Source organism: Indicator indicator, chromosome 18 (assembly GCF_027791375.1).
Source record: "Indicator indicator isolate 239-I01 chromosome 18, UM_Iind_1.1, whole genome shotgun sequence".
NCBI lineage: Eukaryota > Metazoa > Chordata > Aves > Piciformes > Indicatoridae > Indicator > Indicator indicator.
This window is the reverse complement of record NC_072027.1, coordinates 14,308,663-14,325,847: the sequence shown is the minus strand read 5'-3', so window position 1 is coordinate 14,325,847 and position 17,185 is coordinate 14,308,663. Positions and strand designations below refer to the sequence as shown.

General features: G+C 40.4%; 1 protein-coding gene across 1 annotated transcript in view; it reads right to left on the bottom strand.

Annotated features, from left to right (window-relative positions):
- Nucleotides 1-17,185, bottom strand: part of SLIT3 (slit guidance ligand 3) — a 503,078-nt gene that overhangs the window by 163,928 nt on the left and 321,965 nt on the right. Inside the window, exon 10 of the mRNA XM_054389401.1 lies at nucleotides 3,542-3,613. Within this exon, the coding sequence (XP_054245376.1) occupies nucleotides 3,542-3,613 (72 nt within the window). The remainder of the gene's footprint in view (nucleotides 1-3,541; nucleotides 3,614-17,185) is intronic.

The window sequence follows — 17,185 nt, the reverse complement described above, 5'->3', positions numbered from 1 at the left end:
CTCAAGCATCAGAGCTACAGAGGTGCAACCCCATCTTACAGAGTGAATCTGTGTTCTTGGCTCTTAGTCTGGTGCTTCAAACTTGTTAAAAGCCTCAGAAAGGCAAAGTAATCATGGGAAGTAATACAATAAAATTTGGAATTCACAAGCTAAAAGTTACAGAACTATGTACAATGGCTGCATAATTTGATACTTCATGCAATAACAACAACTTCTATGTCTGAACATGGGATTTATCTCCTTCAAGCCCCTCAAAACACTTCTAGAGCTCTTGAACAACTGAGCACAAGGCTAGGATCTGCTAAATTCACCGCCAAATCTGGGGAACAATGATCCTAGATTATATAAATTCAATTGTGTATTTGAATCCTACAGGCGCTACATCTTCCTTCAGAGACAGATCTGTTCATCTCCATGTAATTAATTGTGTGAGAACATGTGGGTAATTATGGTGAAGTCCAGGACACAAAAGATTTTAGCTCCTTTGCTAAAACCTGAGCACCAAAATAACTCTCCTATCCTGGAAGGTCTTGAAAAAACATTCTAAAAGAGCAAATTTCAGCTAGATGCAAGCTTTACACTTGAATTAATACACATACAGCAGCTCCACAGAGAAAGCAGCTCCATGGAGAAAGACCTTGGAGTGCTGATGGACAGCAAGTTCTCCATGGAACAACAATGTGCTCTTGTGAACAAGAGAGCCAATGGGATCCTGGGATGCATCAAGAAAGGTGTGGCCAGCAGGGCTAGGGAAGTTGTTCTACCTCTCTACTCTGCCCTGGTGAGACCACACCTGGAATACTGTGTCAAGTTTTGAGCTCCCCAGTTCAAGAGAGACAGAGACCTGCTGGAGAGAATCCAACAGAGAGCCACGAGGATGATTAGGGGACTTGAGCATCTCCCCTATGAAGAGAGACTGAGAGCCCTGGGGCTATTTAGTCTTGAGAAGAGAAGACTTAGAGGGGATCTCATCAATGTCTATAAATACCTGAGGGGTGGGTGTCAGGAGGAGGGGGCCAGGCTCTTTTTGGTGGTTCACAGTGATAAGACAAGGAACAATGGGTTCAAACTTGAACATTGAAGATTTCACCTCAATATGAGGAGAAACTTCTTTACAGTGAGGGTGACAGAGCACTGGAACAGGCTGCCCAGGGGGGTTGTGGAGTCTCCTTCTCTGGAGACTTTCAAAACCCACCTGGATGATCCTGCTCTGGCAGGGGGATTGGATCTGATGATCTCTTGAGGTCCCTCCCAATCTCTGATACACTGTGATACTGTGATACATCTTCTGCTATCATCTCAACTTACAAATATCAAGTTATATAAAGATTATTTTGGACAACTGGCTTTTACCTAAAAAGTAATCTCAGTGATCCAATTATTTAAGAAAAGTAAATTGAATAATCTTGTAGGAAATACTCAGTAAACAATCAAAATACTGAGAGTGCTGCAAGTTGTTTATTATTCCTAACATTTGTGCGTATTTATTAACCAGGAGAAAAACAGAATACAATTCACAATGTTATGCTAATACCATCCTCTGAATCATATAATACTACTATTAATAATAATAATTCCTCATTTAGATTCTTCATTTGTACCCCAGGTAAGGCATAAATTAATTAAATCAATAATCTTCATGTTATTGCACTGCTCATTGAAATAAAAGTAACAGAAATCAAAGAAGGCTGATGATTCCAGTGATATTGAACATGTCCTTCCTCTATTAGGAAAAGGATGGATAATTCTTTTCTTTTAAAAGGTAGGATTTTGACTGAAGCACATTTTTGTGTTAGCAGTACTGTGAACCCTGCAGAATGAAAAGATGATATCAAGAGTCTCTTCAAATAGTGGAACAAATGTCCTCAAACTTTGTGTAAGAACAGTGATTCCCGATTTACAGCCTCACTGTTCAGAAGGAATAAAACTTTAACAAGGAGACAGATCAATAACCAAATGGCAAAACATCCTTTTTGTTACGGGACATTCTGCAACCTATCTCAAATTCTGCAAAATTCTGGCATGTTAACCAAACTTTGATATAGATCATCTGGCACAATAACTTATTTTTTAACTAGGAGTTCAGATCCCAATAAGTATGCCAATTATACTCCAGAAAGCTGGTAACACAATTTGCTAATGGAATTCTGCTGTGAAATTCGAAGATTAATCATTTCATGTAGTAAGTGCTACACTGAGTTCAGCAGTTAGTAAAGTTAGGGAGCATTTTTTTGATCAACACCCTTAAAACTAGAGTTCACCAATCATTAAAAATTAAAGAACTGTAAAACACTGCCAAAATCTAAAATTAGTCATATTTCAGAAAGAACCAACTAGTGAATTTAATAATGAAAAAGTTACAAGTTAGGTCACTGGAAAGGGATCCATCATTTTTCACTGAAATTACCGTCCTGTTATCTAATACAGTACTTCTTTAAAAATACATACAGCTATATTGAAAGTGAGATAGAAGAATAGACTCCATAAGACAGATGATTTGACCAGTTAAATATTAAGATCCATATTTACATCTCTTCAGCACTAGAAACTCACTAAGGCTGGACTAGCAAACACAGTAATTCTACCCTTCAACTCAAAGGTACAGCACAAACTCATTTCAGTTCCCAAAAGAATTAACTATCAGATAATGAGCTGACAATTTCTTAATTCCAGTGAGCATTGTCCACCTCAGAAAACAAGAACTGTAAAGGCACCCTTTTAGCAGTCTTAGCATGGAGCTACAAATCTTGAATGACTTCTGGAAGTTACTGGTCCAGTGGTACCCATCAATTCTTGATGCTATGGTGAAGCAGGACTAACTTGTTTTACCCTTGTCTGTATTATTGTACTACTGTCATAGCAGCTCTCATAAATCACTTAAAAATTAAAAGAAAGACTGATTAGGGGAAAGCCCAAGTTATCTGCATGAGAGTGCTGCCACAAATGGCGATTGTTTGTTGTTGTTGTTTTTTTTTTTTAATCCAAAAAGAAAACACAAGAGCTATGAGTAAAGATTTTTCTGGGTATCTATAGGCCATTAAGAAACAGAGAAAACAAGCTCCAGAAGGTTTAGTTGCTTTCCTGTAAACAGTCAAACCATTTCAACATCAGGACATTAAATACACTACAAGACACCTCAAACTACTCTGCAAGAACATTCACTCCTGCTGCAACTGGGATCAAATAAAGTGAAGTGGTGTAAACAGCTACCAGAATGAGTAAGGAAAAAAAAAAACCCGAACCAAACACAAATGACCTTAAAATCTTTTTGGAGGAAAAGATTTGAAATTTAAGCAGACAAACAACTAATTAGCTCACATTGTTTATAATAGGAAGTGAAATTAAGCATTATTAAGGATTTTATGCACTGTTAGATATCCTGAACCAAATTCCATTGTTGCTTACACTTGGAAGAGATTATGTGTGCAATCCCCAGTGATTTCAATACAGAAATTCCCAATATGTTTCTAAAATAAAGATACTGAACTTGAAACTAAAAGATTCATGATCACTCTTGCATGTTGGTCTTATTAAAACTTACATTCTCTTAAGCTTCTTGTACTGGGTAAAAGCTCCAGAGGGAATGATTTTGATGAGATTTTGTTCTAAACGTCTGAAAACAAACAAAGTAATATACATGTTAATTACACAATTATAGGACAGAAATAACATTAAACATGACAGCAAATTTTTATATAAATATAAACCAATTTTATAGAGTTTTTATGAGAAACAGATTTTTCTTTTGAAAGCCACTAACTGGAGAAAATACTGAGAAAATAACTTAGAAAATAAAATAATCTCGTTGATTATACTAAATCTGCCTAGGAAAAAATGTCACAGGCTATAGAAATTGCACCTGGAATTAACAAAAAAATAGTAGGTATATTTTTTTAGTACTTAATCAGAGATAGGGTAGAAAATACAGAAGTTTTGACTAGCTGCTGTAAATGGAACATACCTATCTAAGCTAGAAACTATGCTATGTTGTGACAGCTTAATAAGCAGATTAATAATACTATCAGAGTGACTCAGGAACATACTGAAAAACAAAGTGGAATTCACTGCAATGTGAATCCAGATTTTCAGAAGAGTGGTTGGAAGAATCTCTATTAAAGCAGAACAAAACCCGACCGCATCTCCCTATTTTAATTGCCAGATACTGAAGGTGTTCTAAAATATGGCCCAGACTACATGAAAATGTTGTTTTCACTTCCAAGATGTGGTTTGAAGGAAGTATTCTTTATGAGGTATAAGTGCAAGTATCACTAACATAAAAGGTACACAGCTTTAAGATATCACATATAGTAACCACTAAGATTAATTTCCATTCCTTCCCAGAGGTATTTTCAAGTTCCCTAAATTTCTGCTAAAAGGACTGTCTTCTCCTCAGATGAACCCTAAATGCTCATCTCAATTAAGATATGTGAAAGTAGATCCCCAAACCAGAAATTCGCATGACCACAGCAGCTAAAATTCAAGAGTCAGAGCTGGAAGTGAAAGCAAAATTTGATTCTACTGAGCTCTTACTTATTATTCAAATGTTGTGGATCTTCTTCCAAAAATGTCATAGAAAGAAATGGTTTCAATAGCAAAAATCTGTGGTTGGAAGTGGTTTAGAACTGAAATACAAAAACATACTGGAATGACAGAACGAATCACGCTGGTCATTTAGAGTTGCTGCAGCAATGCAGAAAGGGAAAAAAAAATATAAAACCCAGAATGGAGAGAAAATGAAATGCAGAGAGAAGTACCTCACGGGTTTTAAAGGACTTGCGAATAATGTAGAGAAACCGTGTAAGGCCCATCAGCCCTCTATTGCACAGGGCATCCTTCTGTTGACAGACAAAAGAAAAATCTCCTTGAAAAGAAGATATTTTACCAGCTCACTTATACTCCAAGAAGCCGGGAGTATTGTGATACTTGCACAGCCAACTTGTGCAGTTAATGTGCACTCTTATGTACATTAAAGGTTGTGATCAGAGTTAGTTCTATCCCTTGTTTTGTGAGTTGCATTACTGGCTGAGGTTTCCTTTCCAGTTGGTCTAAATATAACATGCTTCATTTCTGGCAAGTCCACAGTGAAATGCAAATTGCTGTAAGCTTCAGTACACTACTATTGTTGGGTGTTTGTCACCAGAATTAGCAGTACACATACTCTTCCCATAAAGGCTTTTTGTCAGCTTGCCAGTTTGGTGTTTAACTCCTCCCAAGTACTTCTATGCAGACAATTCTAGGAACAAAAGAGGGCCATGCATGTCCAATTTCCTTGCCTTATAGATGTAAACTGGGGGTTCAGACAAGCTGCACCTACAGCATCACAGCAGTCCTTAGAGGGAAACTCAATGCAGGGACGGGGAGGGGTGGGGAGGGGGTGGTGGTGGGGAAACAGCCCCTTTTAAAAATCACTTAAAATGCCAAGGAAATCTTAGTGACTCTAGGGTGGAAATATACACAGAAATTTTGCCCCCCCAAAGGGCAAAAAAGGAGCAAACTTGGAATATCCACAGATCCTGAGTAATAAGGAAAAAACCTGAACTTTCTAGAGACACAGAGTTTATCCACAACTACCTTCCGAAATACTACTGAGCTCTTCATCCTTTCCTAAAAAAATTTGCAGTAGATGGCCTCTACAAAAACAGACAATGCTGTTGTCATCTGCTGCTACATTTTCACCTTTAGCACCTTAGATTTTTATTCTACAAACCTCTTTGTAAATGAAGGGGTAAAGTTCACACATCATGCTTAGTGCACTGCATTGTGCAGATGCTACCAGAGAAGCCACAAGCGTGTGGTCTCATCAGGGTGTTTGCAGGTGGATTCCACCTTGTATACAAACTACAGCTGACCTTGGAGCATTCAATATGGTGCAGCCTTAAATAACAGGTATTTTAAAAGCATGAATTTCATACATTTGGGTATTTTTTTCATAAATGCATAGATTGGTAGGTATAGACTGAAAAACACATGGCAGTCACACAAATAAAAATAGTAAAACCCAATTTTTAAAAATGTATTAATACCTTGTGCTTTCACCTCATCTGAGTGCATAAATGACAAGCGAAGGAGAGTCCAGGACTCAAAAAATTTTAAGGAAACACCAGAGGTGTTGGCAATTTCAAGGTGCCGAAGGCTTAATTATAAACCACCGCTATTCACGATACAATGGAAAACTGCTGATAGAAGTGTCATCTTTCAGCTGAAGTGAAAACCAGAGTTCTTACCTAATGTTGTCATTTCCCCCCTCCCAAAAGTGCAAATCTAATCTAAATTTCACAGCCACATCTAATTTCAGAGAAAATTACCTAGTTTACCTAGAACATGACCTCTGGAAAGCTGTATTTTTCATCATCTCTCCATCTATCCCTGCATACTGTGAAGTGCTGTCATACATTATAAACCACCTAGCGCAAAGCAACACCAGTGAGTTAATCTTCATATTTTCTGGTGGATCACCAGAATACACTATAAAATAATTTTACAACACATTTGAGAACTCTGTACAAGAGACACGGTCCTGAAAGGCTAAATTCTGATCATTTGATCTACTATCCTCCACAATCCAATAAAATTTTCCTTGGTTTTCCTCTGGTATTCCATAAGAAGATCTATTTAAAAGACTCCACAAGTTGAAGTCACAAAAGTGGTAAATTAAATCAGCCATGTTCAAACCTCTTAAGGGCTTTTGTTCCTCCTTTCAGTTACCCATTTCCCTGTGCCATGTCCCTTGCTGCCAGCTGTATCACTTAGATGAATTGAAGCTTATCACTTGCCTTGTGACACACAGAAATGTTCTGTCTGCCTCTTAAAGCTTTATTTTAGAGTCTTTGACAACAACATCAAAGGACAAGTACAATTTCCTTTCTTTTCTCTAGTATATTATCAGAGATTGGAAAGTATGAAGGCACCAATGGATTCAGGTGCATTTTCTAATATGATGTTAGACAGGATAAAGTCCTCCTTCTTCCCACTCTCCTTAAATAAGTTTGTAGCAAAAAAAGTAAAAATATTGAAGAAAGAAAGTAACAGGGGAAACTATGCAGTTACACAGGAAAAACTAGTCCAGATTAAAGAATAAGCACTCAAATTCCCATGCTAATCCATCTCAAAGTTCACTGTGGTGCAAATCTTTTAATCACCTCCTCATTGGGTGCCTGTACTGCTCAGACCCAGGATGGCAAAACACAAAGGATAAAAAAATGCCTAATGGAACCTTCATAGAGCCAGCTCACACTCTTGGGAATGACAAAGTCATTTGTCTTGAAGAGTGATTCCTCCTGCAGAATGGGTGAGACAGATATATTAATTTGGACTTTAACTATCTCTCCTTTATTGAAGGTAGAAGGAATTTGTTATTTGGGTCTCTAATGGAGCAGTTTGCTAGCAATTCTCCCATTTCAAATACCATCTCAGCTGCTAATGAGTAATGTTTTGTCAAGATTACCTAACCATAACATAGACAAATCACTAGCTTGGAGAAAGAGAGGGAGTGAAGCATCAGTACTGATAATTCTTAGCTGTCAGATGAATAGAGCCTACAAATGAGACAGCCATGCTCTATTAACAGTGCCACCGAGCTCTTCTCAGATGTGTCAGAAATGTCCCTCTGCACTGGGCAGTCATGAACTTCCCTGCTGGGAGCGAGAGAATGCACTTGGATGAGCAGACTGCTCCCTGGATTGCATTGCTCTACTCCCAGCACTAGGGTTTTTTTGGACTTTCACCTCTTGTTCAGCCAATAACCACAAGCAATCTTGGAGGTAGAGATAATATCAAATCAGTGTGCAGCAGTAACCTGTAGCATGCTTGTATCTGGCAGGATGCACACAATCTCTGTGAAGGTTGTTGGGAAGGGCAAACCCCTCACTTTTCTCTGCCCTATAAGCAGGGATTTGCAGGGAGCTGGTTACGTTCTGTTTGGGGGAAATAAGCAGCATACGCATCCCAAACAGTGACAAAGCCCAGAGCTGGGAAGAACCATTTATATAGAAAGAAGGAAACTTCTAGAGCATGCAGCAAGACTGAGACTGTTCTTCCCTGCCAGGGAGTGAGAACAACTGGATTATATGAACTGCTTGGACCATTATCTTACATTTATCTCATATTTTGAACTTATATATCTTATCATATGTTTTGGACTCTGATGAAGAAAAGCCCACAGATATATTTTCAGTATTTACAAGGAATAAATCATACTTAAAGTCCAGTCTTCTTACTACAAATATGGGCTAGATCTGATCCCTGTCCTGACTCCTTTCTTGCCTCTTCATGTGAAATATAAGCTTTATTCCTACCGTGCACAAAAGATTCAGGTAGCTGCACTAGAGTATTTACTCAAAGACATCCCTGGACAGGAGATGCACTTGTTAGGAGGGAAGAAATCCAGCCCTGCAGTTACTCGTAGCTTATTCTACAGGGAAAAACAAAGAATCTGTACACACAGCACTCCAGCACTGTACAGGGCACTACCCTGCAAAATGCAAGGCAAAACCCCTGCAGTCCTGTTGCTTCAGGAAGTGTGTTTGGACCTACATTATCAATGAACAGCCTTTTTGTGGCTTCATCTCACACCCCTCAGTTCTCTGACAGGTAGAATACAAAGTGCTTTCTGATGGCAGGGCATGAAGCATTTTAAATATCTGTGCTTACTGTTGTGTAACAGAACTTCAGTCTCTACCTCAGCCAAAGACTCCCACACCACTATAAAAATCCTAAATGCATATAGTCCTCCAAGACTTTTACACTGCTGCCTTTTATCACAGAACCTGAAAGATTTCCAAAGAAAATCACTAGTATGTATTATAAATCTCTCTCCCTGAGTCTGCCTTCAGAACTGCAGAACCGAGAGCCAGTAAACCGTCCTCCTGTATGAACAAAAGGTGACAACTAGAGTTTCCCTTCACATTCTGATGTTTGCTGTTGATTTTCAGGGTCTGGCTGTTGGCCTCCTGCTGTAGTTTTTAAAAGAACTTCTCCTTAACTATTCCCCTAAGGGAATATCTTCAAGAGACAAAATCCTATCAAGAACAAAGTGACTTTCCAAAATAAATCTAGCTAGGAAGCTACATAGGCAATTTTGCTCACCAAAAGTCATCTTTCAGAATGGAACCAGATGTTTTGATATGATCCCTGATACCATGGTGTTCATCTAAAAGTAGGGCTAGTGATACTGGATCTCCTGACATATCACAGTGAATTTAGTTTAAGCTGACACAGCTTTGTAGTTGAGTTGTTGGTCAGCTATTTGCTACTAATGCTGAATTTGCAATAGCAGCTCTGTTGGGGTATGTTAATTTTGCATGAAGTGTGGTAAAACGGGAATGCACCAGAGAAATCTTAGAGTGATACTTTGCAAAACAGTTTTTGACATAACACCCAAGTCTCTGGCAACATAAACAGCCAGAATCATAGAATCAACCAGGTTGGAAGAGACCTCCAAGATCATCCAGTCCAAGTGATCACCCAGCCCTAAGCAATCAACTAGACCATAGCACTAAGTGCCTCATCCACTCTCCTCTTGAACGTCTCCAGCGATGGCAACTCCACCACCTCCCTGCAGTAATATACTGTCAAACCTTAAGGTTTCTTCATCTGCCCCTGTGATACTCCACATTCCCAAGTAGGATTTTTAGCCCTTCTCATCACCCTTCATTGTTGTATTTCCTGCCAGCCTAATTCATTTGTTTTCCTTGCTTCATCTTTGGAGTGAAGGTTCAGGCATCCAACAAGCATGCTGACGGTGCCTGAGCTCCCTCTCACTGCAACACCACCACAGCCTGAACTGCTTGTGCCTTGTGTCCAGACATAATATAGCAGGGACTCCACCTGAGCTCTCCTGTAGCCACCATCAATGGGTACAATCAGTGAGGATGCCGAAGGTTAAACAGAAACTGGTTTGGGGTAGAATCCAAAATAACGTCTTTCCACTCTTATTCTGGACTGAAGAGAGAGAACTTCTCATCTCAGCAGGCTTTCTTGGGTCACATGGACTTGGAATAAGAGTTTGCGGATGAATTTTACCTGCATACAGGCATGTGACTGTGAACACAAATCCAGGACAGACAGTCATTAGAGGATGGAGAGATTTGGCAGTTTCCAAGTCCCTGCTACTGAAATGCAGCCTAACTTCATTCAAGCAGAGTGCCTGTGTTAATGTATGATTGTTTCCAAGATGCTGGAAACAGCAAACACAACAGAAACATGGATTCCACTCCTGGATTTTTTGTGACATCCAGTAATCTTGTTCAACATCTTTGTCGGAGACATGGACAATGGCAAGTTTGCTGATGACACCACCAAGCTGTGTGGTGCAGCAGACAGGCTGGAGGGAAGGGATGCCATCCAGAGGGACCTTGACAGGCTGGAGAGGTGGGCACAAGCCAACCTCATGACGTTCAACAAGACCAAGTGCAAGGTCCTGCATCGGGGTCGAAGCAATCCCAAGCACAAATACAGGCTGGGCAGTGACTGGCTAGAAAGCAGCCCTGAAGAAAGGGACTTGGGGGTGCTGGTGGACGAGCAGCTCAACATGAGCTGGCAATGTGCACTTGCAGCCCACAAAGCCAACCAGATCCTGGGCTGCATCAAGAGAAGTGTGGCCAGTAGGTCAAGGGAAGTGATTCTCCCCCTCTACTCCACTCTGATGAGACCCCACCTGGAGTACTGCATCCAGTTCTGGAGCCCCTATTACAAGAGGGATATGGACATGCTGGAATGTGTGCAGAGAAGGGCCACCAGGATAATCAGAGGGCTGGAGCACCTCTCCTATGAGGAGAGACTGAAAGAGTTGGGGCTGTTCAGTCTGGAGAAGAGAAGGCTCTGAGGTGACCTTATTGTGGCTTTCCAGTATCTGAAGGGGGCCTACAAGAAAGCTGGGAAGGGACTTTTTAGGATATCAGGTAGTGATAGGACTAGGGGGAATGGAATAAAGCTGGAAGTGGGGAGATTCAGGCTGGACGTAAGGAAGAAGTTCTTCCCCATGGGAGTGGTGAGAGCCTGGAATGGGTTGTCCAAGGAGGTGTTTAAGGCCAGGCTGGATGAGGCTCTGGCCAGCCTGATGTAGTGTGAGGTGTCCCTGCCCATGGCAGGGGGGTTGGAACTAGATGATCCTTGTGGTCCCTTCCAACCCTGACTGATTCTATGATTCTATGATTTGTTCAGATCAATGGCTTGCAGTTGAGAAGGCTCCAAGGAGACCAGCCCACAGGGGGCTCCATAGAAGATGAGGTTCTTGCATTCACTTCATCAACACATCATCTGCTTTGACACTTACTCAACTTTAGACTTCTGCTGAGCACTCTCTTTTATTTTTTTTAAACGGGTTTTTAGAGGATTCTTTGACTTTTTTTTCTCTCTCTTTTTTTTTTTTCCTGAAGCTTAGAGCTTATTCTTGGGAAACACATGGTTTCTGCAGCGACTACTGGCAAGCAATAGTTGGCCTATAGTTGGCCTGTGTAAACAAGTAGGAATCACAAATTAGGTTGAAAGGGACCTTAGAGATCATCTGCTCCAACCTCCCCACTATGCAGCCCAGAAGGCAAATTGTATCCTAGGCTGCATCAAGAGGAGTGTGGGCAGCAGGTCAAGAGGGGTGATTCTGCCCATTTACTCTGCTCTTTTGAGACCCCACTGTGACTACTGACTCCAGTTTGGGTGTCCACAGCATAAGAAGGAGCAAGTCCAGAGGAGGGCCACAAAGATGATCCAAGGGTTGGAACACCTCTGCTATGAGGATAGCCTGAGGAAGCTGGGGTGGTTCAGCTCAGAGAAGACTCTGGGGGAGATCTTAGAGCTGCCTTTCAATAACTGAAGGGATCCTCCAGGAAGGCTGGAGAGGGACTTTTCATAAAGGTGTCTAGTAATAGGAACTGGATGCAGTATTCAAGGTGGGAAACCTGGGAAAATTATGATTGTTTTAGGAGGAAACCCAGTCTGAAATGCAGGACTGTCACACCTCTATCCACAATCTGTATAGTTTCTACACACTTTCTTGAGAAAAGAAAACACTCTTGCCTTTAAGAAGCTGAGCGCTTCAAAGTAAATATACATGAAATTGTTATGGTGCAGTTAATTTATAATTCGTATAAGAAAGAATTAATTTTATTACAACAAATAGAGTTACTAGTGATCAGTCTTTTTTATAATAGCTTTTCTCACTTAATTTTAATTGGTGGAAAATTGAGTTTGAATATACCAGTAATTTACATGCAAAAAATTTGTTCATCACCTTCTTCATATCACAAAACTTATCAAGATTCATAACTGAAGTCTTAGCTCCCCTGCATACATATTCCTACAGGTCCTGAAGAGCAAAGAATGCAGTTTCTTCCAAAGAGAATCACTGAAGGAACAACAGCAACAAATCCATCTATTCAAAGGTCTGTAGGACTGCCCACCACAGGGGTACCCTCATGACAGCAATTTTCAAAATATTAGATGTGTCACAAAAGCATTAATGAAAGGTGGAACAAGTAGAACATTGCATTTCAAAGTGATTCTCTTGCAGAAAAGTAGGTTTGTTTTCAATTTGGCAGAACCATAAGAAAACCGCCAGTCAAGTGCCACAGATTTTTCCTAAAAGTAGAAATCACACACCAAAATCAGGCACTATGCATACCTACAAAGATATCAGTCATCAACTCAGCTATCAACAGGGAGAATGATAAACTAAACCAACACAGAAAAAGTGATTCAAAACTGATCTTAGCCGCAAGGGCTGCCATCCTATTTTACTCTGCTCAGAAGCCCAGCTGGAAGGTGTGGTAGTTATCTCACCAGCTACAGGTGCCTAAGCAGCACTTTTCCTTGAAGGACTGCCAACCTCTTTACTCTGTCTGGAACAATTGCATTTAAACAAAAGTTTCTCATTGCTGATTTGGATACATCCTACCCAGTATTATTCTTAATTTGAATAATTATATTTCCCTTAATCTCAGCAGCATTGTATTGTAAAGGCTAAGTAACAGTGACAAAGCAATTTTGATATGAAAAATCATAGGTCTGAGTCTAATATCAGTTTCAAGATCTAAGGATATACTTTAGAATCTGTAGTTTGATTTATAAGTCTGCAAAGCCAAATCCCAATCATCTGCAAAGTAATTAATACTGCACAGCACAATGTGTTCAAAGCACAGCTCCTATTGAGTTCTGCTGCAGCTGTGAGTCCTCAGCACTTCTAAATATCTCAAGTCAGCCAGAAACCAGGGATTACATCACCAGTGCCCACCCATGAAAAGTCTGTGCAACTCACTTGCCCAGACTGGCAAGAAGAGACAGAAGCCAAGCCTCTGAACAGCATTCACGAGATTATCTTGCCCACAGTCCCGATTTCAGAATTTTCCTGTTTCTGCAACAAATAAACAGATCCTACATACAAAGGTTCTCTCACTAGACAACCCTGGTGCATCCCTAGACAACAAGAAACCAAGCAACATGAAACTATGCTGTAATTAAAGTGCATAGCACATACATACAGAAGCACTGAATAAACACTGCACCTACAAACATTAACTTTGTTTTTTTTTTTTCTTTTTATAACATAGTTAATTTAATGAATTCAAAACCAAAAGCTGAAATAGCTAATTCCATCACAAGGAAACTTGTGTGTGTGTAACAAAAATACATCACCCAGACGGCCTGCATTGATGTGTAACTGGAACAGCAGCAGTTAAAGCAGTAAATCCCTATGCAGTCACTAGTGTACTGGGACAAAGATACAAATTGTTGTTCAGTTTCTCAAGTACATGATGAGAGGGCAGAAAGGCCTTGGAGGATGCCTATGTGTTCTGACAGGAACAGACTCTTCAGATCCATCTTCACCTGTGCCACCCTGTCCTGGCCCCTCAGCCTTCTCAGCCTCCATCCATGCCACCCAGTGTCCCAGCCTTCCTGCCACATCCCCTAAACCCACCTGCAGAGTTTGCGTCCCAGACTCACCACTAGCAATCTCAGGGCTTATTATGAAATACTCATCACTTTCTCAGACTCATTTTATTAATCTGTCTTGATTTCCTTTGTTTCCCCTCTTCCTCATCACATGTTTTGTTGTTTCCTCCTTTGAGTTCAGCCTTCTTTTTGCCAAAAGTTCCTGTATTGGGCACAGTTAGCCTTTATTATTCCAAGTTTCTGTCCTAACCCACAATCCAACCCTTAGCACTAGCGATTACCCAAAATCTTCTTTTACACAATCTGAAGATCCTTTAGAGTTGCAGCGCACAGTGCCAGAGGTGATGCCAGTGGTGACTGTTTCAGCAGCCCAGGAAGCTGTCTCTGAGTACCACAGAATGACATCCCTCCACCATGTACTGCAGGGCCAGACAGCAGCAGAAGGACCAGCTTTTGGGGGCCAGTGTTTGCTCCCACTCAGAAAGGACTCTCAAATGTTACAAAACACAAAGGCAGAAGTAGACATCCCTGCACTACCAAGATATATAAAATTCTCAGGCAAAAGCTGTCCAGAACTAATATCCTAAAATACAGCCTTGTTTGCACTGATATATCAGTCTGAGTCAGACAAACAACATGAAAACTCCATTCTAAAGAAGGGACAGAGGAAAAGTGGAGTGAGATGGGGGAAAGGTTAATAGAAAGTTTCTGATTCGTTTACTGTCCAGTGCTGGAAAGCATCAAACAAACCTGGGAGGCACACACTGAAACACTACAGACATGGCTAGCAATGTCATTAATTCCAGTGCCCCCCATCTGCAAACACAGGAAAGCTGTTCTTTTCCTGGCATAAAACCAGTCAAACACTAATGACTGAAAACAGGCAGACGGCACCAGATCTCAAATCCATCCAGCCCAGAGTTCTGAGCCAACCACAGCCCAAACCACATGCTGAGCGAAATCCACTGTTGTGGCAAAGAGCGTTTCTCTCAACACCCTTCCAAGCTGCAGGGGAGTGACTCACGGCCACAACTAGTAGCTTTGCATTTAACAGGTCTCTGCTACATCCTGATATTGCTGTCTTTTTGGGATGAGCTGTCATTCAATCTGACTGGCATCGGTTGTGAGGTTGTGATTAAGTCTAATCTAAAAAACAAAATCTCTGGAGACTGTGTCTCATACTAGTCTGTAGGTCATGCCTCCCTCCTTCTATCCCTTCAAGGTCAGGTCCATTCTGCATTCATATTGTGTTCCCTCTTTATGTTGCATGTGTTTTCTCTCAGCCTTTCTAAATAAATGCAAACTTCTTTTATTGCAGATGCTGTTCAATGCAGTGCAATGACTATATTGTTCATTTACCAGCAAACCATCAAGCCATATTTGTTTTGGTATTTCTTTTTCAGTAAATGCCTCCAGGTGCTTAATGACTTTTGTTTTGATCCAAGTATTCATGAAAAACTTTTCTATGTTTACTCTCAAGTGTTTCTCTATAACAAACACTGTTCATTTCTCCTCTGAAAAACACAAGAGAACCACTCTGTAGGCAGAGAATCTTTTATAACATTCAACACACAGTCTGTATTCTGCAGCTTCAATTTCTTTTAACTCATTTTTCCTCAGTCAATTTGGCTGCTGATGTCAGCTCCCCACTGAACAAGAAGCTTTATAAAAAAAAAAATGAATTGCATTCTGTACATTCTAGATACCCGTTCTATAAAATTATGAAAAAGCAAGTTTGAGATACAGATTTCTGGCTTTCCTAAATTCTGGTACTTAATAATAAAATTCTGCTACTTAATAATAAACATTCTTGCAATGGGGGCCTTCAGAATAATCACCTTGGAGGAGAGGTGTAATAGAGTAACATGACAGACCTCCATGTCACACATGGCAGAGGTGAGCAGTAAGGGAAAATTAGTGTCATATGATGTGTTTTATGTTCTGTCACAAGCAAGTCACCTGTTCTGTGATAGGTTTTTATCAACAAGGCCAAATTTAGGACTTGCTGGCAGCTTTGTCAGAGAAGGTTCTGCCTACCCATGTTAATGAAGAAAGGCAGAAAGGCTGAGTAAAAGATCTTTAATTAATACCAAAGGACAGAGTGAAATGTAGGTCACCTCTAATAAGCGTGTCAGTGTAACAGCTGTGTGTGTAACAGCCTTCAGTCAGGGCTTCCTAGCAGATACATGTTGGCTTACAAAGAAATACTGAGTTAAGGGGAAATACAAGAAAGCTGGAACTGAATGCAACTAATAACCAAGCAAAGGCACTTGGAAATGCCCCAACTGGAACAGAAGAAGGCAGAGCACTTTAATACTATCACATAAATATTATGAATGGAGTATAATCCACAGGGGGAAATGTATTTTAGTGCGAGACATATTTACAATGCTAGACAGGAATGGCTGAACAAAAAAAAAAAATACATCTCAAGTAACACTCCTTAGGATCCCACATAACATCAGCTCAGCCATGGGGTGTGCCAGTACCCCATATTCCATAGGAGGAATCTCATCTCTACTGAGTTATGTCTTTCAAAGATTATGAGAACCAGATCATAGGATTAGAGTCCAGAAAGAAGTCTTCAGGCAGCAGCACCTTTTGTACAATGAGTTGGACTGAATGCTAATCATGGGGGATAAATTTCCGGAGAAAAAAACAATAGTGAGAGCAAGAGATGGGGGTTGCAGCATGTAGAGAGAATTTACTTGGCCCCACTGCTATAACATTACAGCAAAAAATTATTATTCTGCCTATCATATCAAATCAAAAGACAACCATTATTCCATGTGTAGCTGGAACCCAACCTCTGGATGGATTTTACATTGAATAAGTCCAGAGCAGCCTCAAACAAACTGAATTTCTGTGCAATATGACAGACTTCATCATAAACCAGGATGGCTATCTTGGTCTAAAGAATTTGTGTCAGGATTGCTCCCAGAAAACACTGTAGCAGTTTCTTCCACCTTTCCAGAAAGATGTGACTATACCCTTAACTCTGTGTGAGAATATGCATACTTGACCCTTGGATATAAGGTTCATGAGGGTTTTTGTTTGTTTGTTTGGGTTTTTTTAACCAGTACTTTTACAAAATGAAAGCACCGTTCTGTGCAGGTAGAAAAAACCATACGTGATGTCAATTGGAATCATCACACAGTTTGAGTTGGAAGGGATCTTCAAATGTCACCTCGTCTATCCCCACTGCAGTTAACAGTGACATCTTTAATGAGATTAGGTTGCTCAGAGCCACATCCAGCCTGATTTTGAGTGTTTCCTAGGATGGGGCATCACAACTTGTCTG